The 27,613-nt window shown below is 40.7% G+C and overlaps 1 protein-coding gene across 8 annotated transcripts in view; it reads right to left on the bottom strand.

Moving 5' to 3' along the window:
* Window positions 1-6,073: 6,073 nt before the first annotated feature.
* Window positions 6,074-27,613, bottom strand: part of LOC131572987 (methionine-R-sulfoxide reductase B3, mitochondrial-like) — a 79,140-nt gene continuing 57,600 nt past the window's right edge. For all 8 annotated transcript variants that reach the window (XM_058826468.1, XM_058826469.1, XM_058826466.1 and 5 more), the window contains 2 exons: window positions 13,603-13,700; window positions 6,074-8,696 (listed from right to left, as the gene is read on the bottom strand). In XM_058826468.1, coding sequence (XP_058682451.1) covers window positions 8,532-8,696; window positions 13,603-13,700 — 263 coding nt within the window. In that variant the 3' untranslated portion in view covers window positions 6,074-8,531. The remainder of the gene's footprint in view (window positions 8,697-13,602; window positions 13,701-27,613) is intronic.

A 27,613-nucleotide genomic window follows, 5' to 3' on the forward strand; every position in this document is an offset into this window, starting at 1 on the left:
TTCACCTCACTTAAATGGTCAAAACTGTGAAACTGGATGCCCCAGGTTCTACTCCTAACACCTAATAGAGATTCTTTGAAGGGATGTTTTGAAGACATTTGAAATAGGAAGCCCTGTGCCCTATTCTCACTGCTGTTGTGAAACTCTAGGTGAGTCCACACAGATGTGGATTTTTATTGCAGTTTAACATTTCTAAATACCAGGTTGGTTAAGAATAGGCTGAATCCTCTAAAATTGACTTTTATTTTTGCCCTCTAACTTGACCCATGGAATGTATCTACTAATTAAATATCGACAGGAAACAAATGTCTTCACAGAGGTAAAGTAGTTATCTATGGCAATTGTGGTTTGTGGCATAAAAGCTAGGATGAAAAAAAATCCACATTCAGAAAGACGCATACATTTTAAAACAGTATATATGAACTCATGCATGGCCACCCAGCGAGGGAAATGCCTGGAGACAGAGGCTTTCTCCAGAGCAGATTTGATAAGGTCTAGGACTTGGCTCTTTTCAGCCAAGCTGTCCACAGATACAGATTCCTGTACTCTTAGGCACAGCAGGCTTGGCCAGTTAGCAAGGAGGAGCAAAGCTGTGCATCCCGCTCAGTCAGCCTCAGCCCTGCAATACCATTCACAAGGGATGCAAAACTCTACTTAAAAGTGCCTCCATTTGTACTAATAGTAGGAACTTATCACATTTTTTTTCTTGCAATTATCAACTTCTCAAAGAATTATTTCTTCTCTTTTCTTCTGATGACTTAGAAGCAAATCCAACTTTTAGAAATCTCCATAGCCTGAATAGTTGAATCAACTGAAAGATGAAATAAAATACCCAAAAGGAAGTGGAAAACCTACCATCTCATATCTCATCTGGGTGTAGGAAAAATGCAGCTCCACTATGACCAAAATGCGTTTAGATAAAACCCACTACTGTGCACTGTCTTAGCCTTTGAAGAAATCACTTTCCACTGTAAACACTGACTGCAGTCAACACAAAATATTTATTCCTCTCATCTGAGGATCTTTCACATGCTTTGAGGTACTTGAGTTCACAAGTGAGAATACCAAATATCATCCCTGTTGCATATGCATCAGTTAGCTTTTGGACACTCTCCCTTGATGTCATGGTGTCAGTAAGGATGAGTGAAGCTGCCCTTTGCCCAGGCTGCTGTTTGGTTTAAAACACCAGGTTTGGTTGTCACTAAAAGCACCTCCCACCGTGGCTGTCCTTGTTTTCCAAAGTAAACAGTCTCTGGCATCTTGTGACCTGAACAGCCTCAAGTGTCTGACCTTGAAAAACAAAAAATATTTTATTTGAAAAGAAAAATCTGCAGCCTAAATTATTTGAGGCACTGCTTTCCTTCCTCAGCAGGATGCTGGAATGTCCAGGCTGTGGCAGGAGCTGCTTGTACACCACAGACATACACAGGAACGTATTTGCCCTTTAATGATATATTAGGCAATGGTTTTGAGTTGGCAGGCTACTAAAAGCCCTAGCCAAACAAAGATAAAATTGTAATTTATCAGCAGAGAATGCTGAATTCATGGTCACTGGTGGCTGCTGGGACTGGTGGTAGCCCACAAAGCTGAAGCTGACAACATAAAGACAACAAATTCCAGATACTATTTGGCTGTTTGGATTTTCTTCCCTAGAAATTGCTAGAGCTAGGAACAAGATGAAATGATCACCTTTCTCAAAATCCAGTATGATAAAGCTCAAGCAGCAAAAGTGTATGAAAAGACTGTGATTGCAACTACCTTCTGCAGCATGTAAAGGAAGGCATGAAAGCAGAGCAGTGGGGGTGCTTGCAGAGAGGCAGCAGGGCACTGGCTCACTGAGGAGTCAGCAGTGCTGGGCTTTGGTGGTACAGACCTCTCTTTTGAGAATATGGTCCATAGCTTTTAGGTCTTATATTCTCTGTACTAGTAATTTCAGGGAGTAGGATTTTCCAAAGGCCTCATCTTCCTCTCAAAGACTTTAAGGATTCTTGAAAATATTTTATCTCAAGTATGTTGAGAAACCTTTCCCAGTAGTTCCTTCCATCACTTCAGATTTCTAGGAGCATTGTTTCACTAAAGTCAGTGATGTTAGACACATATCAGAATGAGGTTAAGAATTAGGTCTTATTTTTACAGGGTTTCACAAGTCTGTGCTATTTTAATTGTCCTGAGTTAAATGTATCTTAACAGTGCCATGATGGAAATCCACGCAGTTTAAGGTGAATCAGAAGTGCAAACAGCATGGGGCAAAATCCAAGTTCCTCTCCCTTTTCCCACCCTCCATATACCCTTCCATCTCCTGACTGATCTCTAGATGGCAACCAACTGTTCTTACAACGAGGAATTTAATCTCCTCACCAGTTCTAGCATCATTGCCACAGTGATTTCTGTGAACTGGTCCCAGCACCAACTAATTTCACAAAAAACCCCAATGAACAGCTAAGAAATAACCAGGGATGCTGGCTGTAACAGACCTAGGGCATATGTGGGGTTCTGGAGGTGAGAGGATTTCTACACCATTACTGACCTTTGAAATTTCCCAGTCCCAGAGGTGTACTTTCATGTGAAGAAAGAAAAAGCTGTTTCAGATCACACCAGATATTTTCTGCACTGCCCAGCGGTTATACCTGAGGATGTTCTCCAGATGTTTGTGTTTCTATGAAACATACAATAATAAAGTTGTAAACTGGACGAGACAATACAAGAAATGTAAGAACAAGGGCTTTAGGGTGGCCTGGGAAAACATGGGCATTAACTAGCCCACACACAAAATCAACTTGTCCTCCTTAAGAGGCCAACAAAGATGTATTTTATTTGCTTTTCCAAAGAACTGCTACTTTTCCCAGCAGGTGGGCACATACAACTTGACATGGTTCTTATATTGCCAACAGGCAATTGTTTGTATTTTGGGGAACAGATACTCCTTTCACTTGGGCACACAAAAAGTGAGAAGTGTAAGGTCTAAGACAAGATGAAGCCACAGTTTAGACAGTTTTTATTCCACAGTGAAAAGAAAATAATAGTGTGCCATTGTCTGGAAAACTACAAAGAGCAACAACTGAGAGTGCACTGGCTAAGACATCTGCAGAATGAAATGTCTCAACTGTTTGCACACTGTCTAATGAGAGTAAAACAGGACTTTGAAAATGGGAACCTGTTGTCTTTTCTTCTCTGGAACCGTTTCTCTTTTCTGCTATATTGGCTAAGCAAAATGTCTGAGAAGACTGGCTACAAGTCCTAGGAGGTCTTCAGGGAAGGCTTCTGTATATTTCCTGCTTATTTTGGGCTGCTCAAGTGGGTCCCAGCCCCAAAAATACGTGAACATAATGGAGACTTAGACATAATGGATTTCAGAGTGTCACCTGCCTACACTACCTGGGGTTTGGTTATTCAAGTGATTTCACTGGGGCATGTTTGCAAGTATTATCTCACCTTTTTTTTTTTAATGTGACTGTAAAAGGAAGATGATTGCTGGCTGCTGTCATGGCTTTGATCTGAAAAGTCTAGTCAGGCCTTGTGGTGTATGATTTCTCTTTATGACGAAGTGGGAGCAAGCCAGACCGGAATGCAGGTCTTCACATATGCAGGATTAGACATTTTTGCAGGTTTATTGTGGAACCTGTAGGTGGCCTCACTTTAACAGTCAATAAAATGAGAAGTATTAGTCCAGTTTCCCCATGTGCTAAGCAACATTTTGTCATACTGAACTTGGAAGCTGACAAATTTGCTTCTGGTGCATTGAATACTCTGCCATTCATTCTATAAACAAGTGGGTATAGAGGTATATTACACTGATTGTAATGCAGAAAGCGCAAACATCTGTTTTGTTTTTATCCTTAAATTCCTTCAGGGAGAGGAAAAGAGAGGGAATGATTTTGAAATGCTGAGTTAGGACCAGAAAAGTAGCCCATGTCATGTATTTCCCATCCCCTCCCAGACCACAGGTAAAGGACAAGCGGACTGCCGGCTATGCAGTGACATTTACCAGATACATTTTGTAACAGAAATGAACAATAAGAAAAAATGAATGCGTATCACAAATTCTGTTAGAGAAAGTGTAACGCAAATTAGATTGGGTAAATGGACCGCAAAACAAGGTCAACTGAAATAAAACTGAGGGCATTCAGTACAACTGAGTACCACATTTGCATCCACACTTGGAATCATGTTTGCAACAATGCATCCTTTGCTGTCACCCCAACAGAAATCCTGACTTACGATGCTGTCTTATCTACGTGCTGTAGTCACTGTGGTAAGGCCTCAGTTTTAAGCACTTCATATACACACACTGGGGCTTTGTTTTAGTGTATGAGACCTGACAGAGTTTGTGAAAAAGGCTTATGATTCAAGTACCTTTTATATATGGAAGGCATAAAGCTAGAACAATATGAAAATCTCCAAGCAGATGGTTAACTGGCCTCGTGTGGCTGAGCCTGCCACCACTGCTTCTCCCACCCTGTGGCTGAGGCACCCTGGGAAACAGCAGGAGCAGCTGTGAGAGTGTCTCTTACTAGAAATTTCTCTGGTTTTGAAGTGGTAGGGTACACATGTGTGTTAAGAAAAACTGCATGCGATGCACTGCAGGACATGGCCTGCCTTGATCTAGACTGGAGCACAGAGCCACCCCCTGTGTCTTCCTCCAGCACCAGCAAAAGGATGCCTCTGGAGATCTGCCTTAGCACAGCACCTCTGGGTGCTGACAGACTGGCCAGGTTATGCTGGGAGCACAGGGCAAAGCCACCACAGGGCATCCAGCTCTGAATCTCTTTTTAGTGGGTACAAGTTAGTACCTCATTTAAGACATATGAAACTACTTCAGTTTTTAGAGGGAATATAGTATATGGGTGGGACACAGAGTCCCAAGATACTAATATTTGGACTAACAGGGATCATACAAAACTTGTTAAGTGTGCAGTGTGTCATCTGGATGCTTGGCAGTGTTAGAGAACAATCAGCAAGGGATTTAATTTCGATGTAACTCTCTGGTTCCCACAAACATAAACACAGAGACCAGCCTAAAAACAGCCTGCAACTCTACCCCTCCCTTATATCTATCTTTTAAAACCCGCTGCAGGGCTGATTTACCACGTGTCAATAACCTGCTGCCTCTGCAGTACTCCAAACCTGCATCCTTGGAGATGAAACTTTGGCAGAAACCACCTTGTGGTTGTACCTTGCCAGCTACATTCTTCCACTGCAGACTGAGCTGCAAGGCTCCTAAGACATGCTTGCCTGCAACTCACCACATCCCACACTGAGTCCTTCGGAGGAGACTAAAACTTCTACTAAGTTCAAGTTGAGCCTTTCTCTAAACAATTCCTTGCTCTGCTGAGGAGTTGGTGTTTGCGGTAGTCTCTTGAAAGCTGGTAGGTGCAAGGACACCTGGTACCCTGCAATGCTGTGTCCCTGCCAGAAAACTGCTGGAGATTAAGGCACTGTATGCATAATATTCACAGTAAATTAGGGGAAAGCAAAGTCAAATCAGTTCCCTAAGACATCCTGTAGTGAAGGATGCAGAAACATGACATAAAACCAGACAAATAAGGAAGCAGAACAGAATTATTTATAAAGAAATTTATTTTATATTTGTGTACAGCAAATATATGAAAACAAATTTGATTTGAAAAATGTATATTTGATTTCTTAAAAGTATTGAACCCTCTTATGGAAAGGTTTTAGTTATTAAAAAGGTACAGAAGGCTAAAATTATACTCAAATAATATATGTGTGTGTACGTATATATATATAAAAAACATGTGCAATTTTATATATATATATAGTATATATAAATAACGTGTGACTTACATGATTTTTAAGGTATCTTATTTAAACATCTGAGTAAAATAGAGATATTAGAAAATATAGTTTGGTATTTCTACACAGTTTGCATTCAGTTTTTATAAGCATCTAGACAGTGCAAAATTTAAACATACAGAAATATTCTATTCTTCTATACATTGTGCTCAGCTCCCAAGTTTCCTCTGTCATGATCATCACCAGACTGAACCAAATGTGGAGGGTTCAATACTAGCCCTTACTAGCATCTTCTAAGAGCAATGAAAGGAAATCTATCTTACCTTGCACTGTGCTGTGGTATAGCTTGGGCACAAGAACAATGCATTTCCTATATCAAATGATCTGACTCCCAGAGATCACATACACCTCACCATATTGATTCATTTCATTGCATCCCATATCCTGCAAAAATAAATCTCCAGTAGGACAGCATACATTACTGTGTTCTGAAGCTTAACTAATATATTTCTTTAACATAAGGTAGGAATATACTGAAATTTGATAATACTTAAATCGAAGAGCAATCTGGAATTAAACCACATTTATGTACCACATTTTTATAGATGCTGCCTTTTTAATGTTTATGTCAGAAAATGTGGTAGAGAAAACCTTCTATTCTTTAAATAACAGCAAAGGATAAAAGCAGCCCTTCTAGAAGAAATTGCTAAAACCTAACAACACTAGGAAAAACTCGGCTGTCTTGAAACACCAAAGGTCAATCTGCACAACCTTTCCTGCAGCTAAAGAGCAATTCCTTGCATGACATCTGGGGGAATACTCACATGAGAAGATGCTCACTGCAGCAGAGCCCAAGTGTTTTAGCTGTAAATACTTATCATCCTTATTTGCATCTATTAAATGTTAAGGTGCAGTATTGTGGAGGCTAGCTTTAGAGCAAGCTGCAGGCCCCATGGCCTGCCAGCCCTGCCTGAGAAGCTAGCCTGGGAATTTCATGGGAGGATTCAAAACAATCCTCAAAGACAGAAAACAGCCTGCAGGTGCTGTTTGTCTGTTCCCGTGTTTTCCTTGCAGGAGAAAGTCAGGGGGTGGTGAACCCCACTGACCAATGATGGTAATGTAGCACTTTACTAACCAATAAGAGTTTCCTTTCTGTACTCATCACGAACTAGTCTATATAACATGGCTGTAACAATAAACTAGAGATTCTCTCCTGTTCTGACTCCTTTGAGAGTCCGTGTCGTTCTTCCCGCCGTTCCTAATTAGAACGACACAGTATGTCTTTTTCATGTCTTTCTAATGTTGTTTAAAAAAAGGCAATTATGACCATTCCATATGCTTTCACAGTAGCTATATTTCAACTGAAGGGTGTTTGAACTTTAGATAATATGTTTATTATCACTGACATAAAAACCTCAATCCTGCTTCCATAAAAATCAGTGGTTGCTTTGTTCCTACTAAAAATAAAATTGGATCCAAACATGCTAGTCACAAAGTTTGCTAGTAGAAGTAAATACCGTATTCATTAAGTCACTCAGTGTTTAAAGGCAAAGTGGCGTTAGCAAATACTGTATAGTTTAACTTAAAGAACAGTATTATGCACAATTCTAAGTGTTATTCAACAGAATCAAAAAGTAGCTGTGAAAAACATCTTATGGGACAGTGAATTTTGCTACATGAAAATTTCTGGAACTGAGACAGGCTTTTTTTTGAGTTAATTTCTTACACCAACACTGTCACTCATGTCCTACATTTCAATTGCACAAATTAAAGATTGAATCTTGTATGCAGTATGCATCCAGACCAGATAATCTTTAAAACTGCATATGTCAGGAGGGTCTCCCTCCTTCTACTTCATTTCATTCCTAAACTTCTCTCTAGCAGAAACTGTCATGTTTCTGAATCCTTGCAGCAACTGACAAGATAAAGAGCCTAGTGTCATCCTTCATCTACTTCACTTTGCAAGATTATCTCTGCACTTGCCCATATAATTACCCCCTGCGGATTTCAACTTTAATTCAGATTTGCGTTACTCTTGTTGAACAGGCCTCGAAAACAGACAAAGCCTCATTAGTAACCTGCAAAAGTGAGCCTTACTAGATAAAACCTTGATTTAAATACTAAACAAAGGGGAAACACAGATGCTGAGACAATATATATCCTCTCAACCACACCCTTGAAATTTTGGCAGTAAATTAGCCAAAGGATGGTTTTAACATCTCATCCATCTCTTTCAGTTGGGAAGGAACAGACATAACTACAAGTTTTTGCAAGGTGTGGCTGATGCTGGGAGATGGTTGAATACATATGACCAAAGGCTGCATGCCTCACATGTCAGAACAAAGCAGAGATGTGCTAGGAATTCAGGATTTTCTTATGCCCAGAAGTTTCCTATAGACTGGAGATAAACGCAAGTCCCATTTCCCACACAAAAAGGAATAGTGTGTAAACCTAGAGTAACATAGTGTTAAGAAGAAACTAATAACTAATGATGTCAAAGCCTCTCAATTTAAAGATTCCCCAAAGCAATCTCAAAGAAAAGAATAAAAAAGAAAACCTGTGGACTCAGTCAATACATTTTTCAATCCAATTATACAGTAAATGCACTGGCAGGCAAGGCCTCAGTTCTGAAAAGGTGAGGAAGAGGAAGGATGGTGCAAAATGCTTTCATAGATTTGAACATTCTTAGGATATAAGAGAGCAGGCAACTTGAAAACTAGAAAACATTCCTTGTAAGATGTATGGGATCAACAGTTTTCTGTAGGCTCTGCTTCATCCTACAGCTCAGCTTTGCCTGTTTGGGCAGGACTGGCATTACCGCTGCCTTCTCCAGCGTTGTTCTTGTCTGCTGGCTTGAAAGATAACGAAGCAGAGTTTGTGCAGTACCGTTTGCCAGTTGGGCGAGGTCCATCATCAAAAATATGCCCCAGGTGAGCACCACACTGAAACAAAACACAATAGAGTATCACTGTGTCTGTGTGCTGCTCGATGGCATCACTGTGGTGATAAGCAATGACTAGCAGCTGCTGCCAAGGAAAAGCACCGGTGCCCACATCGACCTTTCAAGTGGGATCAACAATCTACATTAATTTGCAGGAGTGATCCAGGAAGATGACCTTCTGAGATACCAAAGGCAGCTAAGACTCCAAGCCCAAATTTTCTGGGTGTTTCCTGTTATGCCACTATGTATGCTTGGTTGGACCACCATCTCTGAGGAGCTGCCTGTTTCTGTAATGATTTCACGGCAGGAGCACAGCTAAAAACATGGTGGTGAGGACAGCAGTGCCCATGTTTCACTTACTGATGTAAGGAAATCTGTGTAAGAAAGGGACAGCCTCAGCTCTGGGCTTTCCTCAGCCTGCAACCATCTGCCACACTGCTCGGTTAAAAAACATTAGAACCTTTGGTGAGCCTGGCAATGACCTAAACCACTAAAGATATTCTTTTGAGTGTGCTCTCACGCTTCTTTTTTTTTTTTCCCTTTCTATAGCCTGGCACTCTTCTGAACATCAAGGTTCTTCTGGGTGCACTTCTTGACCCTGGAGGGGATGGAGTTCAGCCTACTCACCTCACAATAATTTCTATAGTATATACAAGATAGGGACAGGTGACAGAAAAAGACCTGTAGTGCAGATATGTAACATATTTCTTAATTAATAATCTTTGGGAGTAATTATAAATGATGCTGAATTTTGCTTTTTGTAAGTACAAATGTTCTGTTGCCACTTTTGCTCTGTATGAATCAGACCTAAACACTTGTAGTGCTATTGAGGGTGAACACTAATCCTGTCTGTAAGAAAGGTAACAGTGCTTTGCTTTACAAGGACTGCTTTACAAATACAGTATTTTGAAGAAACTAACCCTCCTGATCAAAAATCAAGATTACTATCAGTGCACATTGCGGCTGACAATTTGCCTGGATAATAAGAATTTCTTGTAATTAGTCACTTGAATTCCACAAGTTCATTTTTACAGCCTGCCATGAGAAACAAAAAAATAAAACCTTGCACTGGAGAAACATTTATCTTGAACAGGAAAGTCATGCTGCTTTACCAAAGAGCCTCAGCCTTTCAAGTCAATAGCAGATCTCAGTGAGAGGTGGAATAATGTAATTGAGATCACAGACCTGCTCGTGAGCTCACAGTCAGACAGCAAAAAATAAAGACTGCAAATTATTCTTAACATTTAATTAATTCACAGTATTCCAAATACATAAAGGCAATATTGATTATTCCAAACTCTGAATGAATTAGTGATGGCAAATCTCTGCCCTGCAGTTAACGTGTTGCTAATGTGCTCCTGCTGTTACAGCCTTTAACTCATGGAAGCAGCAGGAAAGATGTCTGTAGAAGCAGGTAAAGTCCTGCCTCCAGGTTAAACTTTCTCAATAGACTGAAAGGCTGAGGGAGGCTCTCACAGCAGCTAGGTGGGACAGAAACTGCTCACTTAATGACAGCTGAAACAATAATCTTCACTGCCTTCAGGAGCAGGGCAGGTAGACGTGTAGCTTCAGTGCTCCCACCTGTTGGTTGCACCCATGCAGACACATCCCACAGCAGGCTCCCTGCTCCTGAAGAAGTGTCTCTGAGACAGGCACGGCAGTCCAGCAAGGATCCCAACAACAACTGAGGGCTTCTAGCCCATGGTATCAGCAGAATGAGTTCCACAAGGCAATGGAAAATGGCATGCATGACTGGGTTAAGCAGCAGCTGCTCAGCTTTGTAAGAAAGGAAAATAAAACATGGGAAATAAGTAAAAGGAAGTTGAATGGGACCTAGAGAAAACTAAGCTTCAAGACTTCTTCCTGAAAGACTGCTGTCTTGCCATCCTTTCCTTCATTATCCACTGCTCATTCTTTTTATCATTTTTCTTTATATTAAAGGCCTTTTTCAGGTTAGTGTGTGCAAAAACCCTGAGATGTTTCTGAAAGTGGGGTATCTTAAAATGAAGTGTTTCACCTGACTATAACCATACATTTGGGAGAAAAAAAATAACTAAGTGTCCCAGAGAGAGTATTTTTCTAAATACTCAGCATCCCAATTAAATCATCTCATCTCAACTAAGAGTTCTTCAAAACCTCCTGGCTGGAAGTGTTAAACAGATCTTTTCCAGACTAACATTTAACAAAAGATAAATCATTCCCTCTCTACTGGACAGAAACAGAACAAGAGAAACTGCAGAGAGAAATGGTCTGTAGAAGTAATATATTCACACACAGACTACAAAGACAATCTATCAAAAAGGTTTTCTTCACAAAACCTGAGAAGCTGTGTGAGAGTCCAAGGTAGTCTCGTTACACCTTTTTGTGATGGCAGAATCACTCCAGGATAGAATTACTGCAAAATTTGTTACCTTTTGAGATTGCCCCTCATCAAAAATTTATGTGGCAATTCTCTGTATAGGGGACTCTATAACTCATCTGCCCTAAACAGAAATGTATTTCAGTCCTTTGTATCACAGTAGAAGAAAGCTGGCACTCAGCTGAGAGTACAAAGGATGAATTGACTTTACTGTCCTCCCCATACATGATAGGTGCTGACCATTTTTCTAGGACATATATACATGCCTGCAGAGACCCTGAAAGAGAAACAATTATCTGTTGCAGCCCTGCACATGAATATATTGGGCAAAATGGGATGTTGAAATGGTTAAAGCATTCCAAGTATGTGCTTGGGAGCAGGAAAGGTGGGGGGGGGTCACTGCTAACTGTCAGTATGCTTGGATCTCCCAAGCCTCCTGGTTCTAATATGCTGCTGGGAGGCATGGAAAGCAGCTTGCAGTCAGCTGCTGTAGCTGAGAGTTCAAGCTATTGATGTGCAAACACTACTCCTGTGACTACAGAACTTTAGTGATTTGTACAGGTAAAAATAGAAAAAGGGACTATTGAACAGGACAGAGATAAAAAAGAGATGCAACCAGTTTTACACTATTCCTCAACTGCATTTGTATTAACTTCTACCTGTCACTAATTGCTGACCTTTTAAATACACCCAGGATGTGTTCCAAAAATTGTGAAAGTTATTTCTAGGATAATCCAAGGGATGTATTTGATTAATATTACAGTGATTTTTTCCCCTGAGTTTGCTTTCTATAATGAAGAACATTTAAAAAGATTTCTTTTATTCTCTCAGATGGTGGGAAAGACTTTTAAAGAAAAATCAACTACTTTTTCATCTGCAAAGGATTAATGAGGTTTTGGGTGTGGGAGATGGTATTTCCCTTTGGTTCTACCAAGGTCTGTCATATCAATCCCACTGCTTTGCAGGTTGCAGTAAAACTGCTTTTTTTTTTTTGTTTTTGCAGCTGCATGTGTGATTCACACTCCAGGGGCAGGTACACAATGGAGCAGTATTAGCTGTGCTGCACACTTGCTGCAAAGTTGCTCACCACTCCTCAAGCTATTTTCCTGTGTGACTTTATAATTTATGGAGTTACTATCCCAGGAAGCTGGAATAGCTTGGATTATACAGCAACCTTCGTCATATTTTTTCCTTCAAATTCAGACTTTAGTTTTGCTTTGATTTTATGGTGTCTGTATGTGACTGCTGCTAATATTGCTGGTCTCAGGTCTGCTAACACTGTTATGTTTGGTAAAAGGTAAATGACATTTCCAGATTCTTTGGCCTGACCACAGGCTTCCTTGGGCTTCTCCAGGAGCTCTGTCCATCTCCTGCAGTGTGTCAGCAAATACAGGCTCAGCAGATTGGCAGAAAGCAGATTTTAGTACTATTCAGGCCTACTAAGCAGAGCTAAAGAGACTGGACTGCTTTTTTTATTATGCCAGTAACTTCTGGTAAAGCACAAGCTTCCCAATCTGCAGTCTCATTGCTACCTTGCTAGCAAATTTAGGGAAGTGGATATTCCCATAAAATGTCAAATGGATCTTCTACAGCATATCATCCATGTAAAAACTTCAGAATTATGTAGTACACATGACAAACTAGCAGACATGCTAATTTGGTCATTAACATACTGGGCCAAATGCTCTACACAGACTGAAGTTAATGGATACTCTTGAGAAGTTTCTTAACTCACTTTGAGCCTTATATAATGAGGATTGACTGACTAGTAAGGACGCATATTGTCAGGGATAAAATAAGTTATCCCCCCAACAACACTGAAAGAACAGCAAATTATCACTGCCCAAATGAAGCTGCTGCTTCTCTCAGGAGGAGTTTGAGAATGTGGAGCTAGAGGGCTGCAAGCTGCTGGCTACAGCTGCTGAACACCAATGCAGCAGCTTCTCCCTTTGCTAGGTAATGATCATGCCATTCCCTTCACAGAAAAGAGGGCAGCACAAAGGATGAGAGAAAGTAGAACAAGACAGATAACGGAAAATTTGGGCATGTTTTGAATGACTACTGACTTCATTATTACAGCAGATGGGATTATTTCAGGCAGCCATTAGGACTGTGCTGGGAATGAGTGTTGGGAATGAGTTAGCATGGATGCACAATAATGTAGAGTGATGGAATCAGCACACAGACAGTCGCTCCACTGCTTTCGACTTCTCTCAACTGCTCACATGTGGAGTCAGTCGGACAGGCTCAGGAGCTCCTTTGAAGGAACCCTCTTCAGGAAGACTATTTTTGTAAACTCAGCACTGAGTCCAACCATTTACATCTGCTCTGCAAAATCTCACATGAGACAGCAACGTGCATTCCAACAATCCCTTTGTGCCTTCAGCTCGTTCCACCAGCTTTTATACCTACGACCCATTGTGCTCTCTCACAATTATTACTATTTAATGGAACTGAAAGGTTTGCAAATCTCAAGGAAAGTACAGCACACTCTAATGGTTTTTGCAGCCTTTGCTATCAGAATGGTCTGTGTGTGCTATAAACTAACCTGACTGCAGGATATTTCAATTCGATGCATCCCATAGGAGAAATCATCGTTGAAAGCAATTGCATCAGGACTGATCACATCATAAAAAGAAGGCCAACCTGGAAAAGAGGAACAAGATAGGTAAGAAAAAAGGGTGTCTTTGTGGCATATAGCATTTCAAAAAGCAGGACAGAATCACACTTTGAAAAATGTTTATCTTACTCTAGAGTATGGAAATAATGAAATGGAGATTTTTTATCCTAAATCACTTAGGTACTTTGGAAAACTTTCCCCCCGAGTACAGTTTCCCCCCGAGTACAGGAAAGGACTAAGCTGCCACTAGCTGCCCAACCTCCATCTCCACAGGGATTTCTCCACCTCAAGCAGTGATATCAGTTTAGCTTAGGGATAAAGGTCCCAGGTAAGCCAATTCAGCTTTAACCACCAGTTAAAAAGCCCCACAAATTCCACCCTGAATATAAACAGCAAGGCTTTATGAAACACAAATGCTTTTAACTTTTGCAATATAAAGGTACTTAAAAAATGAATTGGGAAATTGCAGTTTAGAGCCCAAAAACATGCCTTAACCTTTGCCTTCACCATGGCAAACCCAAAAGGATGTGTTCAGACACTGAACCATCACACATTAGAGGCAGTGAGATGATTATTATCGTGTCTCATGTCAAAACACTAATGAGTGCTTCAGATCAGACATAGACAGGTGGAACCATAACTATGCCTGGGTTAGACACTAGTGGATGATCTGCATGTGGTCTGCATCCAGGATAAAACAACTGCACTCACTGATGCACATGTTCAAAGCAGCTGATTGTTAAGCACCGAGCTGTATGACCTGACACCAGATGATGATATGCATACCCGACCTACCAGTAATGGCCACGTACCAAAATTATGACCTTCCACTCTAACTATTCCACACTAAGTCTCTCCCTCTCCACAACACAGGTGGACAACAAGACACGTCTGTTTGGTGACCCAGAAGATACTCATTACACAGTAACCTTTCAGCCACTCCTCAAAAGCCATCATAACGCTCCATTTCCTGAAGCAGCATTCCCACATAACCACCTGACAGGATTCAAGGTCATGTCAGCATCTGCCAGTGACCATCTGAAATCTCACCAGCTATCTGTCCTTCTCATTCAGTCTCTTGCCAAATATAACACACACAGGCAGCTCTTGCCCTCTCCCTATATGACACATATTTCCAAAAATAGAGAATTTCATGTTTCTTCTTCTAATATTTGTTGAGCATTTGCTACTGATGACTTCATAAAATGACTTGCAATAAGCTATTAAGAGACACAGCAGCAGCTGTGAATCACAGCATGGAGATGAATTAAGGGTATATATAGCTTTCCATAAGAAAAGTGAGTAGCATTTTCTATACAGTAAAAGGAGATGTGGAAACGATCAACTTTTCTGAATGGGGATAGAGAAAATGTGTAAACTGGAAAAAGATCCATATGTCTTCAGTTGTATCCTAGATTATTAAATATGGAAAAAGATTCATTAGGATGTAAGCATAACATATTTTTTAAAACAAAGAAATCATCAGAAATGTGTTTCTCTTCCTTTATAGAACACACATACAGCAGCACTTCTAAGCTACCTGAAGGTATTGCAAGTTGCAAGTCACAAGTCCTATGCTCCCAAGGTGCCTACTGCCACCACAACTGTTTCCACACCAGAACTTACTGCAGAAACAAGAAGAGTCATCCCCTCCTCTCCAGTTGTTACAAATGGAAGAGTTACAGACAGCAGGCAGACTGAGAAGCAAGCACCCTGAACAGGGAAAATATCCCACAAAACAGGAACTCAAAACAATGCAGCAATGCTAACTGTAAAAAAAAAACAATTTATAAATCCTTCCCCTCATGCAAAATGTTGCTGTCAAACAACTACCTTCACAAACAGAAAAGGAGTAAACATATGACAAGTTTTGTAAAAGGGGTTGTCCTGTTGACAGAAAAATAGTTGTTTCCTAATTGGTGGCTCCTTTCCAACGCCATTTGTTATCTTCTTAGCTGGGCCTCTGTCTAATGAAAATGGAGGCCTTACAAAGAGCTAGCCAGAATATTTTTAATGAATTTTTAATTAATATTTTTAATGAAGCCTTTTTTGTTTGGTTTTGTGGGTTTTTTTAAAGTTATTAATTTTGCAAAGCAGACATACCAGCTTGCCCTTGTGCAATGGGCAGAGGAGTTTCAAAGAGAGAGCTCTTTGGAACTACCAACTATCTGATCATGTGAAAGCCTTTAGAGAAGGCAAACTTCAGGGCTGCAGAAATTCTCAAAGAAAACCATGCCCCCTTCATCATAGCAATGAGGGGGGAGCTTCAAAGACTGCAAAACAGAAATTGAAGCAATCTGTGTCTTGCTGAGAAAATTATCTTGTGAGAAGAGCTTGGAGGAGATGTGTTTATGTCAGCTTTGACATTAAGAAAGACCATCCAGCCTTCTTTCTCCAGATTACTCCTTTTGGTCTCCCATTCACTAGAGAAAAATTATTTGCTTTGGATGCACTCCACGCACTTCTAAAAATGAAGTCACCTGAAACCTATACAAAAAGGAAAGCTTCTTCTAAAGTAGTCTTTGTACCCAACTGGAGTGACTTCAGATTAGACTGTCAGTTCATGCTACATGTGATACATGCTCCAAAGGCACCACCACTGCCACATATGGTCCCCAAGAGAGGGACTAGGAAACAGATCTCCACAGTGTGTACTTTTAAATCCTTGCCAAGACATATCTTCCTGAGTAACAGGCCAGGCGCCAACATTCCCAGGACAAGCCACTAACTCTGTGAAGGTTAACTGAAAACTGAGCAAACCTTGGAATAAGAAAATGTCCTGAAGGGCACAGTGAGACACACTATCATTCTGTTGACCCTGAGAGGAAGATGAGTGAATTTCTCATTGAGTTCATGAACCAGACTGACCAGAAAATCAATCCCCTTTTGCAGTCTCATTTCGTCTCCTGAGGTAGAGTGGAAAACCCATCTGATAGTTTCCTAAGCCTTCTTGCAACATTTTGTCTACTTCAAAAGCTGCCAGGAACAAGCAGCAATAGTCTGCTTGCCTTCACATCAAGCACCACCCACTGGTGTAGAAAGCAAGCCTCGAACTCTTGATGTAAGTGGTAAATGGCCCAGCAGTGGCCTCCACTTTGCAGACCTCAGGCCACTTCATATGTCCCTCTTGCTGCAGCTCCTCCACTCCTGCCCTCCTGCCTCCTTCCTGCTGTAAGGCTGCAAAATGGTTGTCTAACTTGACATTTTAGGCTGCTCTAAATTGTGCATTAAATCTTCAGCCCACCTTTGAAGGCCATCTGTTACTTGTTAAGGGCATCCTCCTGTAGGGATAGGGGTGAAGATGACCATTTTGGATATTTTGTGCTTCTGATAAGCTGAGAGAAACAGTAACCCTTATCACTGCAGAGGCTGAGCGCTGGTGGAGACCCTTTGCAAACCCTGGTTCTGAGACTCCTCAGACTCCCTCCTTGGGCAATGGCCTTCTGTCAAATCTAGTCCATATTTGATGTGCAGCTGTAGCCAGACCATCTTTTAAAGGATGGTAAAACATACCAACTAAGAAGAAACAGCCTCTGGAGGAAAGGGGCAAAGGGTAATTGCAAGAGAGATGATGAGGGTGAGAGGAGTTTCCCAGATGAATGAACAGCGTCAAAAGACATTCACACTTCTGTGTGTGTGAACAGCAGCTAAGATTTGTGAATACATTTATCCTTGAATGTAGAGTTTAGTTTGAGGGGTGTGACACAGTAAGCACCAGCAATTTTTATTGCACTATAGACATTTTAAATGGGTTCATTCTTAGATTCACAGACACTTTGCACCACACTGGCAACATAAACAGGATTTAAAATAGGAGTCTATCGTGTTTGTGCTCACTCTAACAAACCCTTGCATGGGAGTCAAGCCACTATGTCCTAATGGCCAGTTTGGCAAGCCACAGAGATGAATAGTTTTTCAAATATACAGCAATTATAATTTCTTAGATCTAAAATACACTAAAAAAAGCAATGAAACTTTCTTCTGTCAAGTATTTAGGTGAAAAGCATGTGTAAATCGAACATTACTGACAGATCTTTTCCACTCCATCCTGCATGAGTAACGGAGAGGATCTTACACTGCTGGGAGTCACACATACAGTCATGTCCTATTCTTTCTCTTTCTAGGACTTCCCCCAAATATTTTGTAAAACCTGTGCAGTATTTCCAAAATTCACTCTACATGCCCTCACCAAAATTGAATCTTTTGTTTTTTATAATGGTCCTTATTCTGGAAAAGAGGAGACAGTGGTTTATGCCTCTTCATCAAAGAATGCTTTCTTGCCTGGTACTGCCCTGGGAAGCAACACAGAAGGACAGGGAGAAAGAGAAATGTTGAGTCTGGTAATCAATGCTGGATGGTGCTTTTGCCACTCTGGGCAGAGGGCTTGAGATCATTCAGAAGAGGCATCTTCTTTCTCATTTTCAGATCTCCTGTTCCAGGTACCTGATTGGGTCTGTATTCCTAGCAAGCCACCCACGTGGGCACCTATACAGGCAGCTGGCACAAGTTGAGTACCAGGACAGCACAGCTCCAAGCACACAGCAGTCCCAGACAGCTAACAAACTTAACAGTCAAACTGAGATGCCAAAGTAGCTATAATGTCAGAGGAAGGCAGCAAGCACAAACAGCGTGCCCATAGTCCAGCCCCCGTTTTGCATTCCTGATAACAGATATGAAACCCCAGCAGGAGTAGATTGTTTCTTCCACATTAGTCCAGGAAGCTCCAAAGACCCTTATCTTGTGGGCTGCTCCAGGATTCTTTCTTGGGGCAATGCTGACCTCATGCAAAAAAAAAGAAAGACATTTTGTTCTCATAAGCTTTTGGAAAGCGGTCCAACTGCTGATTGATTGATCAATTTTAGAAGCATCTCAAACCTCCTTCCAGTTTTGCAAGTTTGCACACATTTTATTGGAGTTAGATCTCCAACTTCATAGTAGATGGATGCAAGCACTTAGGCATCCAACCGTTAGATTGTGCATCTATAATTATTTGCAGAAGTGAAACGGCAGATTGCTTTTGAAAATCAGCCCTGCTAGGCTATTTTTTCCCCTATCCTTAACTAATATGCCTTTTGACAGTTTTTTGAACACCACAACTGCGATCCCAAAGCATGTAATACTCTGACATAATTCCCATTTCATACACCTGCTGACTGGAGAGTTCCAGTTTTTCAATAACTGTGATGTCTGTAGTTGTTTTTCATTTTAGATCTCTAGGAGATTAAATTCAACCTGCATTTTATCATTCTTTGCTGTAATTATTCCAAGCATTTACTTCAGTGAGTTATTTACAGATGGAGAAGTAGGGGGAGATGGAAGATGTTAAAACTACCGAATGGCACCAGATGGAAAAGAGGACCTTGACCTGAAAAATACCTTGTTTCTCTGATGTGCTGTATTTTTAGAATTCTGATTCCCTTTTAACCTAATGTGGATTAATGAAAACCCAAAGGCTTTTTAAGGTGGAGTCTCATCATTTATCTTCACTGAGAAGCCATGTCTGTGTAAAAACATAAAGTGTATTAGGATTAAAAAAAGGTAATAAAGCTTCTGCTTTGAAACTGCTGTAAAGCTGAAGGGCTTTCACTTTTTTCTTTCTCAAAGGTTTATTGAAACAGAATCTGAAAGACATAGGCATCCACAGCTGTAACTTCTCACATAAAAGTTTAATGTAGAACTACAAAGTGACATGTTGCTATTATGTAGGATGCCTGCACAGATATAGGGCTTTTTTTTTGGCTAGCACAGAACATCCCAGGATATTTTTCTTAATATCTCCATGATGATGAATGAATAATGAATATTCTTACTTACAATTATTTTACTGTCAGATAACACTTCTTTCTGAGGAGGTTCATGTAATTTACCCAAATCTAGCTAGAAACAGAATCAGGCACTGAAACATTATTGTTCAGCAGCGAACAGCTTCACATTAGATACAGAAAAAATAAAAAAAAGGCCATCCCTTTCCAGCACCATCCAGATACAAGAAAGACAACACAGTACTGTTTTTCAGCAGACCATGCCAAAAAAAGCATCAGAGTGGTAGCTAGGCAGGGGTTGAAGGGAACAACACAAAGACAAAATAAAACAATTTTGGAAGAAAAAGTAAAAGAGGGCTTCTCTCTAATACTACCTGTCTCTAATGGCAAAGCTGGGCTATTGCAGCAGGCAAATGCTGTGCTGGCAGAACAGTGTGGGAAGGGAATTTTTCAAAACAACTGAACTTCTAATAGCAGCTTTTATGAGACAATCGCCATCTGTTTTTTTCCTTTATGTTTCTCACTTGGGAAATAAAAAAAAAGTGAAAGCCATGAATAAAGGTGGTATTTGTTTTCTTCCTTTACAGCACTCTGAGCATCCAAACAACTTACCATGAAACAGCATATGCAATCCAGATTTATTTCCTTGTTGGTGGGAGGAGGTTATATTTGTTTAAAATGATTGTTAAGGGAGATCTGAAACTTAGCATCTACGATTTCATTTGACATCTGAATTTTTCAGAACAAGAGTGCCCCTGATGTCTCTTGAGCAATAAAAGCATGGGGCCTACTCTCTTCAGCAATTAATAACTCTATCACAATACTGCTCTTGCCCTAGCTGCTTCCTTTGTGCTTTCACTGTGGTCAAAAACACTGATAAATACAAGCTGGTTCTTTTAGAGTCTTCCTCTGTAATATTCAACATCTTGAATGTACAAGCTGTTGCTAAAATCTACAGGTAGGCAGAAGCTGGGCTCTTCCTCATGTCTTCTTACAACGATTGAGTTACTAATGGTTTCTTTCTTGGTTCAGGTTCAACAAAACTACTGAACCTAACTCACTTCCTCCCAAAGGACGGGTTTCTCCCCTCATCTGAATAGTGTCTCTTGTTACTTTAAATCATGGCTAATGTTTTTAAAAATATATCTTACACATAAGTCAGCTGTAGATCTTCAGCATCAAAGGAGACAAACAGAACTGTGTGAAGCAGTGTAACCTTAAGCTATAATTTTAAAATGCCATCATGAAATCTCTCAAATAGTTTTTAAAATTTACTGTTGACCTAATAACCTCAGTCCAAAGCATTCAACTTCAAATAGTTGTTTTTGTTTTCCCTCCTAAAGCAGTACTGGTAAAACAAATGTATATATTGCAAAATATCTTCAAATTTGTATACCAATGAGTTATCTGTGCAACTCACTAAAACAGCTAAAGATTTCATATAAGATGAGTAAACCAGGTTAGCAGTAGAACTGGCAGGCCTTAGATGGAAGTGATTTGATAAAATGGGAATTCTAATGCAGTATGTTCACAGAGAAAGTTAAAAAACCCAGCAAATGCAACCTTGTAATAATCAACATCTGGCACTGAAATGAACAGCAGTCACAGATGAAATACATATTTGAAAAATTTGTCATGGTGTCTTTCAAGTAATGAGCATCCACAAATTGTTTGTTGAAATATTTTCCTTTTAGTATTGTTATGCATGTCTGGGAAATAAAGTTTGTAAAGATCAGCCAGAACTCAGCTGTACACTTAAAACTGAAACTACAGAAGTTACTGAATTAATTTTAATTAAAAAAAAAACCGAAGTCTGTACTGTCTTTGTTTTGCAGCTATATTCCTTCTATAGTGTGTCCAGGATGTCCTTCACTAGTGCGTCCAGTATTGAGTGCTCTAACAGACAAGCACCCTCCTCATTTCAGCTGGACAAAAAGGTTCTCATCTCAACTGTAAAATTATGAAACAAGGGAAAGAGTTATTACACTGATTAAAACAAACAACCCTCCCGCAAAATAACAATAAAAAAAGAAAATTTTTGTCAGTTTACTTTATTAAATGAGATGTCTAGGTGAGGGAACTTGGTCACAAACTAAAAATGCACATAATTTTCTTGGCCATGAAGGAAAGCTTTTGTCAGGATTGGGGCAAAAACCTGGGGCATTTAGCTAATGTCAATGTCTGCCAAAGGATGACAGAACAGAGCATTGAAAGCAGAGTGAAGACAGAGTTTCAAACTACCAGGTCTCTAAAGGCCATTTGGCCACAGGACAAGACTGCAGGAGAATATGGAGAGGTGGAGCATGGCTCCTTCTCATGCCACTGTAGAGAGCAAAACTCTCCTCTTTGCCTAATATTACAGCTTATCCACAAAGCTAGTCCTTAAGACTGATACACTTCTGGGCCAGGATTTTTATCACACTGTAGGAACATCTCACCATGAACTACATGCTCATAAAGCCCTGCAAGGAACCTAGCCTTGAAGTCCTGCTTCTCATGGGGAGTGCAAGATCTACTCACTGCAGTTTTATGGAGATTTCTGAGGTACTTCTGCCACCCTAGGCCTCAGGGTAATTTTACATTTCCCTCTGCCTAAGACTTTGTTTCTGAAACATACAGCTGAACACTGTGCCACATGCATAAAAGAATGCAAAAGCTACAGGCAGTACATAAAATCCTAACAGAAGAAAAGAAAATTAATGATTTGCAGGGTTAGATTGTTTGGAGTTGCTGTCGGTTTGGGGGGAGGTTTAAATCTTTTTAACAACCTCTTATGCAAACAAAAAGAGGTAGGTAATAACTTGTACTAGAAAATAAAGACCTTCACAGAAAACCCTGGCAAAAACAATATACACATGCACACATACACATGCTCCTTTTAAGTTTTCTGTAGAAAACTTTGAAAAAAACAACCCTGTAAGTATTGAAATGGAAAAGTGAATATTTCTGATTGTAATGTTCACCTTCTGTTTTCTGTTACAGCAGGTTAGAGCAAAACATGCCCTTTCTCCTAAACACTACATTTTCCTTCAAGGTTTAAAAGGAAACTTGTTTCACAGCCATACAATGTCGTCAGTAACACAGTCCATGGAAAGAAACAGCAAAGCAGCTAAGACCAATCTCATGAGGAGCTGCTTTCCTTTAATGCTTTGCTGGGGGAAGCCCAGCTTGCCTCCAGAATATCCCAAAGACTGCGCAAGCATTAACATGAATATGGCTGCTGCACAGGTCAGCTCAGTACAGGTCTCTTATTCTCCTCTGTGCCTGTGCTATTCCTTTTATGACTGTGCCTTTTATGTTTTCTTTTCCTTCTCCATTAGCCTTCTACTATATTTTTTACTCAAATAAATAATTTAAAACAAAAGTACCATACATGAAGTGTTCAAGACATGAAAGCAACTTCCAAGGTATGCTATGAACATTTGTAATTAGGCACAGTGCAAATGTTCACAGTGGAAGTCAGTTATACTCTCTACATGTTTTTGCAGACAAATATTAGCTTGTGAACATCCAACTCACTTCAGGGTCTTGTTTTTTTTTACGATACTCTAGGCAAAGAAATATGTGCAACGGAGTAATTTGCTTAGAAAAGAAACCTGTTGCAATAAACAAGAGAAGAAATAAAAGAGCTAGAGAGTACCGGAAAAAGGAAATAGGTTCCTATACAGAAGAAAACTAGAGAGGAAAGATGCTAAGGAGTGGACATGCAGCATAGTGCCTCTCACAGAGGAGTTCAAGTAATTCGAAGAAAACTTGTGGATTTGCCTCCATGCGCTTCCCACAACGCCAGGCCAACTGTAGTAGCTTGCCATTCACAACATCAGCTATGGATGTTCTTTGGATACTATTTTCTCTAAGGCTGATGGCTGCTTAGTATCTGTGTTTCCCTGGGTCCCCTCCTCTGGGCCATGCTGCTGTACCAGTGCCCCGGCGCTGCCGGCCCCCAACGCCACTGCTGTGCCCGGGCCATGGTCCGGGCTGCGTACCCCGCCTGCCGCTGTCCCTGCGCGCTGCCCGGTCCCCCTGCCGCCGGCAGGCACCGGGGCTGGGCCAGGCACGGCGGGGGGACGAGCTCCGGCCGCGGGGAAGGAAGGCCCGGCCCGGGCGGGGGCTGCGGGAGGCGGCCGCTCCCGGCCCGCCCGGCCGCTCCTCAGCGGAGCTGCCGCCCCCGGGCGGGGGGAGGCCCGGCACAGCGCATGGCCTTGCTCTTGTCTCCACCTGCCGATCCCATGAGCGAATGTACTCGGGGGAAAGCGACCTCATGACCAGACAGACAGACACACAGGGGTCGGTGGTCGTACAGCCGTGTTTCAGGGCTGCTCCTGCGCAGTCACCTTGACCCGGGAGAGGAGACTGGACACCGACACCTCAAGGGGTGACCAGGCTTTTTCCACTTTTTCCCCCGGGACTGTGGAAGACAGGCCGGGTGCCATTCCGCCGCCTGTTTCCTCCTCGTCCAAGGTATTCATAGGTGCCGCCGAGCCCCGCTGGCCCAGCGCAGGGAAGGGGCCGTCGTTCCGCGCCCAGAGGGCGGCGAAGGCAGGCGAAGGCCCTGTGCAAGCAGCTGAGCTGGCACTGCAATCGCTCGGTACATTTCTGGAGCTCACATGTCAAAAAGCATCACCTTCAGTTCGCTGAACCCTTCAAAGGAAGCACACACCAGGGCTCCAGCCTAACCTAGCTCTCACCCTCCTCAGAAAGGACTGAAAAAAAAAAGGCAGGGAAAGGATATACAAAGGCATTTCTCATCAGCTGCTAAATGGCCCGGTATACCCGTAACCTCAGCTTCTCTGCTTTATAGCAAGAGAGTGATGAAAACCTGATGGGACAGTGTGCAGGCTGCGCTTTGAGCCACCGGGGTGCATTTTTGGAATTGGAGAAATATTCTGAAGTGGACACCTGGGAAGGGCATGGGCAGCAAGGGGAAATACTGTCAGGAAAAGAAGAGTTTAAAAATACTAAGAAAAATTTCTGACTACAGTTTTAAGAGGTGAAGTGCTGGCACGGATCAGTTTTCCTGAAAAGTAGGAATCAAGCTCGGAACTGGCTCCTGATCTGCTGCTTGAAGACCTCAAAAGCAGAGCAATTTAGACAGCAACTTCTTCAAGGAGTCCAGCTAAAACTACAAGGACATAAAATTCCAATCAGACACAGGAAATTCTTGGGGCAATTCAAGAATTTTATGAGTCAGAAGATAAAAATCCCTCTGAATACCTAACTAAACTAATCTAATGAAGTAGTCACCAGGAAAGGAGTGTGATGAATCTGCATGTCAGGAAGGACAAATTTAAACAAACAGGAAATTGAAAAACCTGAAGCTGTTTTCATTTTTACTCCTTGTGCCCTGCTTCTATTTTTTTTTTTTTAAGGTGCAAACCGAGTTGATGGCTGCAGAAGCTGTGGGGACTTTTTAGTTTTAGAGGAAGTCTCAATTTAAAAGAAATTAATTATCTGGCTTCCTTTTGAAAAGGTGGTAAGTTGTTTATTTGTGATTCATTATTTGCACTATTGTAGATCCTTCAGGGCCAAGTGCAGTTGGCCACTGACCATTGCAAAGGAATGAAGGGAAAATAATTGATATAAAGTTCATAACTTAGCATTTAGCTTTTTCTCTGGCAAGCAGAAGTGAAATTCTTCCTATCAGATATTTTACCCATGCTAGTAACTAGAGGGTTCATTCCCTAAATGATAGCTATACCTAGTCCAGGTTCATATTGGTGCATGATTAGATATTGACATAGAAAAGTTGACAGAGAGGTTTCCAGAGAGATCCTCATGCCCACAAAGGCCTAAACCTTAGATAAATGAAATTTTAAGACCATCTGTGTGAATCAATATTATACAGAATGTTACCTCACCTGTGCTATGGAGCTATACATTGTCTAGACTCAAAAAATATGTTTACAATTGAATTGTATTGCATCCCAAATGCCTTTTGTCAGGAGCTTTTTCAGTTTATAACATTTCCATTAAAAATTCTCTCATTTAGGAAATGAAATAAATTTTAGCAAATTGCACTTTGCAACAATCATATTAGAATTCCTAAAATTACTAAGATTGACACTATTCTCATCATGTTGCTTATATACTAAAGTTGAGTTTGCATTAAAGCTCAATACTCTCTAAACAAGCTTTTCTCCAAAACTGCTCTTGGGTTGACTAGAATGTTTCATTATACAAAGAGTTCATTATATGAAAACAAAAATACTATATTTTTATTTTGATTTTCCTCTTTGATTTTATATTTCATACTAAAAATTGCTGATAAAAAATTGTGCTGAAATAATTTTGAGATGAAAAATGAAACCTTCTTCCTCAAAAGACAAGCTACTGGTCTCTCAGCTTCCACAGTCTGATGTGCTTCAGTAGACAATGTGTTAGGCATAGGTTGAACTGACTGCTAACTGCTTTTGTATAAATTTAGAACATTTCTTAGCTTTCTATCTGAACTGCCGGTCTGGATCCTCCTATTTGGGGTTGATGTTGGACTCCACTTAAAATACTAATTGTTTATATTAAACAGACAAGAGAATGTGTGATGTATTTTAACTGTCAAAAGTGTTGTGAACAGCAGCATCTGGAAGAGGAATGTTTAATTCTCTCCGTTACCCCCAAGCCTTTTAGAATCCTGTATCAGCAGCTATATCTTAGTCTTGCAGGCAAAGAAAACAGGGTATGAAGGGGTGGTAGCACTGCAAAGCTTATTCTACAGGGGAAAAAACTCAAGGGGCATTCAAAAGCCATAACATTGTCATCATTATGTGAGAATAGAGTATCACCAAATCTGCAACAGTATTGATGCATCTGTGAAAGCTGTGCACATTTCTGTGTGGAACAGTTCACATATTATGGCTGGTTTACTCACACTTCGCTGACGCCAGAGACACGATGCAGGTAGTGGTGGGAGATAACCACTCAAACTATTCGCTAGGTGATACTCCTAAAAAAGTACTCTTAAGTCTTCTGGACATGGGTCAACAGCTTGTGTGACGCTGTGAGAAAGAAAAGGTTTTTGCCCCTGCGCAGTTTATTCTGACAGGGCACCTCAGACATGCTCGGGACAGCTCCTCCACCATAACTGTTGCAGCACAAGCTGGGACCAGAGGATCCCAAAACAATCATACGAGTTCTTACTTAAGAGAGATTATAAAGGCCTTGCTAAGTATCAAGTTATTTTCAGCATTTATAAAAACTTGAAATTTTCAAAAGCAGAAAAGCATCCAACTACATTTATACTATTTTGTGTATTTCCTTGAGAAAACCTTCTAAGTAAATCAGCAAATTAGCTTCACATGGAAAAATGATCCTTCTAGTGTCTGAAAACATTAGGTAAGTAGATGCAGGAGCTTGTGCAAACTGCTGTAGTGCAGGTTTTCTTGGTTTTCTAGGCCTGACTTCTGCCATGTGGTGTGGGATCCTTTTTTTTTTTAATGTCACATTTACAGAATGGATTTGGCATGCCCGGGAAAGTAACACTGCCTTTGTTCATCCCATCAGTCTTTCACTTGTCCAATTGCCACGGCTGTATTAGTAGGAAAAATAGACCTAACGAGGTGTAAAATAATGCTCTACATTCAAAACCAACTCAAAAACTGTAGCTCATTTCACTTTAATATTTACTCCAGAAGTAAACTACTGAAACCTTGCATAAATATTGCCAAATGAGTTTGCAAGGTATTCTAAACTTACTGAAGTAAAGTCGATTAACACCTTATACATGCAGTTGTTTATTTGGTTCCCTACTACCAAAACTTCTGCCAGGAGAACTCTACTATGAAGCAATAGAGGAGATACTTGTAGAGCAGGCTTGACTGGAAGAATTTTTAACAAAACAGCAGTTAGGCAGCAGAAACATCATCCACACCAAGACAGTAAGCAAAAATAGCTAAGTTGAAAAAGTGGCTGGAGGTAGAGATTTTAATTTGACTTAATGTTTTTTAACATACACCCTTATGTGTACCACTTCTAATTGTCAGCCCTTCCACTTTGTTTCTTCTATTAATTTTATTTTTCTTACACTACTTCTTTCTTTCCTTTTTCAATTAAAAAAGGCAGCAAACTGTGTGTTTGTGCTTCCTTGCAGGCTTGGGAGTGAGAAGTCAAGGAACTGTAGCCTTGATTTGCCCTTGGAAGGAGCTGTACAGAGACTTTGTTTAGGTTTGAGAGATGAGTTTGTG

The sequence above is a fragment of the Poecile atricapillus genome, chromosome Z, assembly GCF_030490865.1.
Source record: "Poecile atricapillus isolate bPoeAtr1 chromosome Z, bPoeAtr1.hap1, whole genome shotgun sequence".
NCBI lineage: Eukaryota > Metazoa > Chordata > Aves > Passeriformes > Paridae > Poecile > Poecile atricapillus.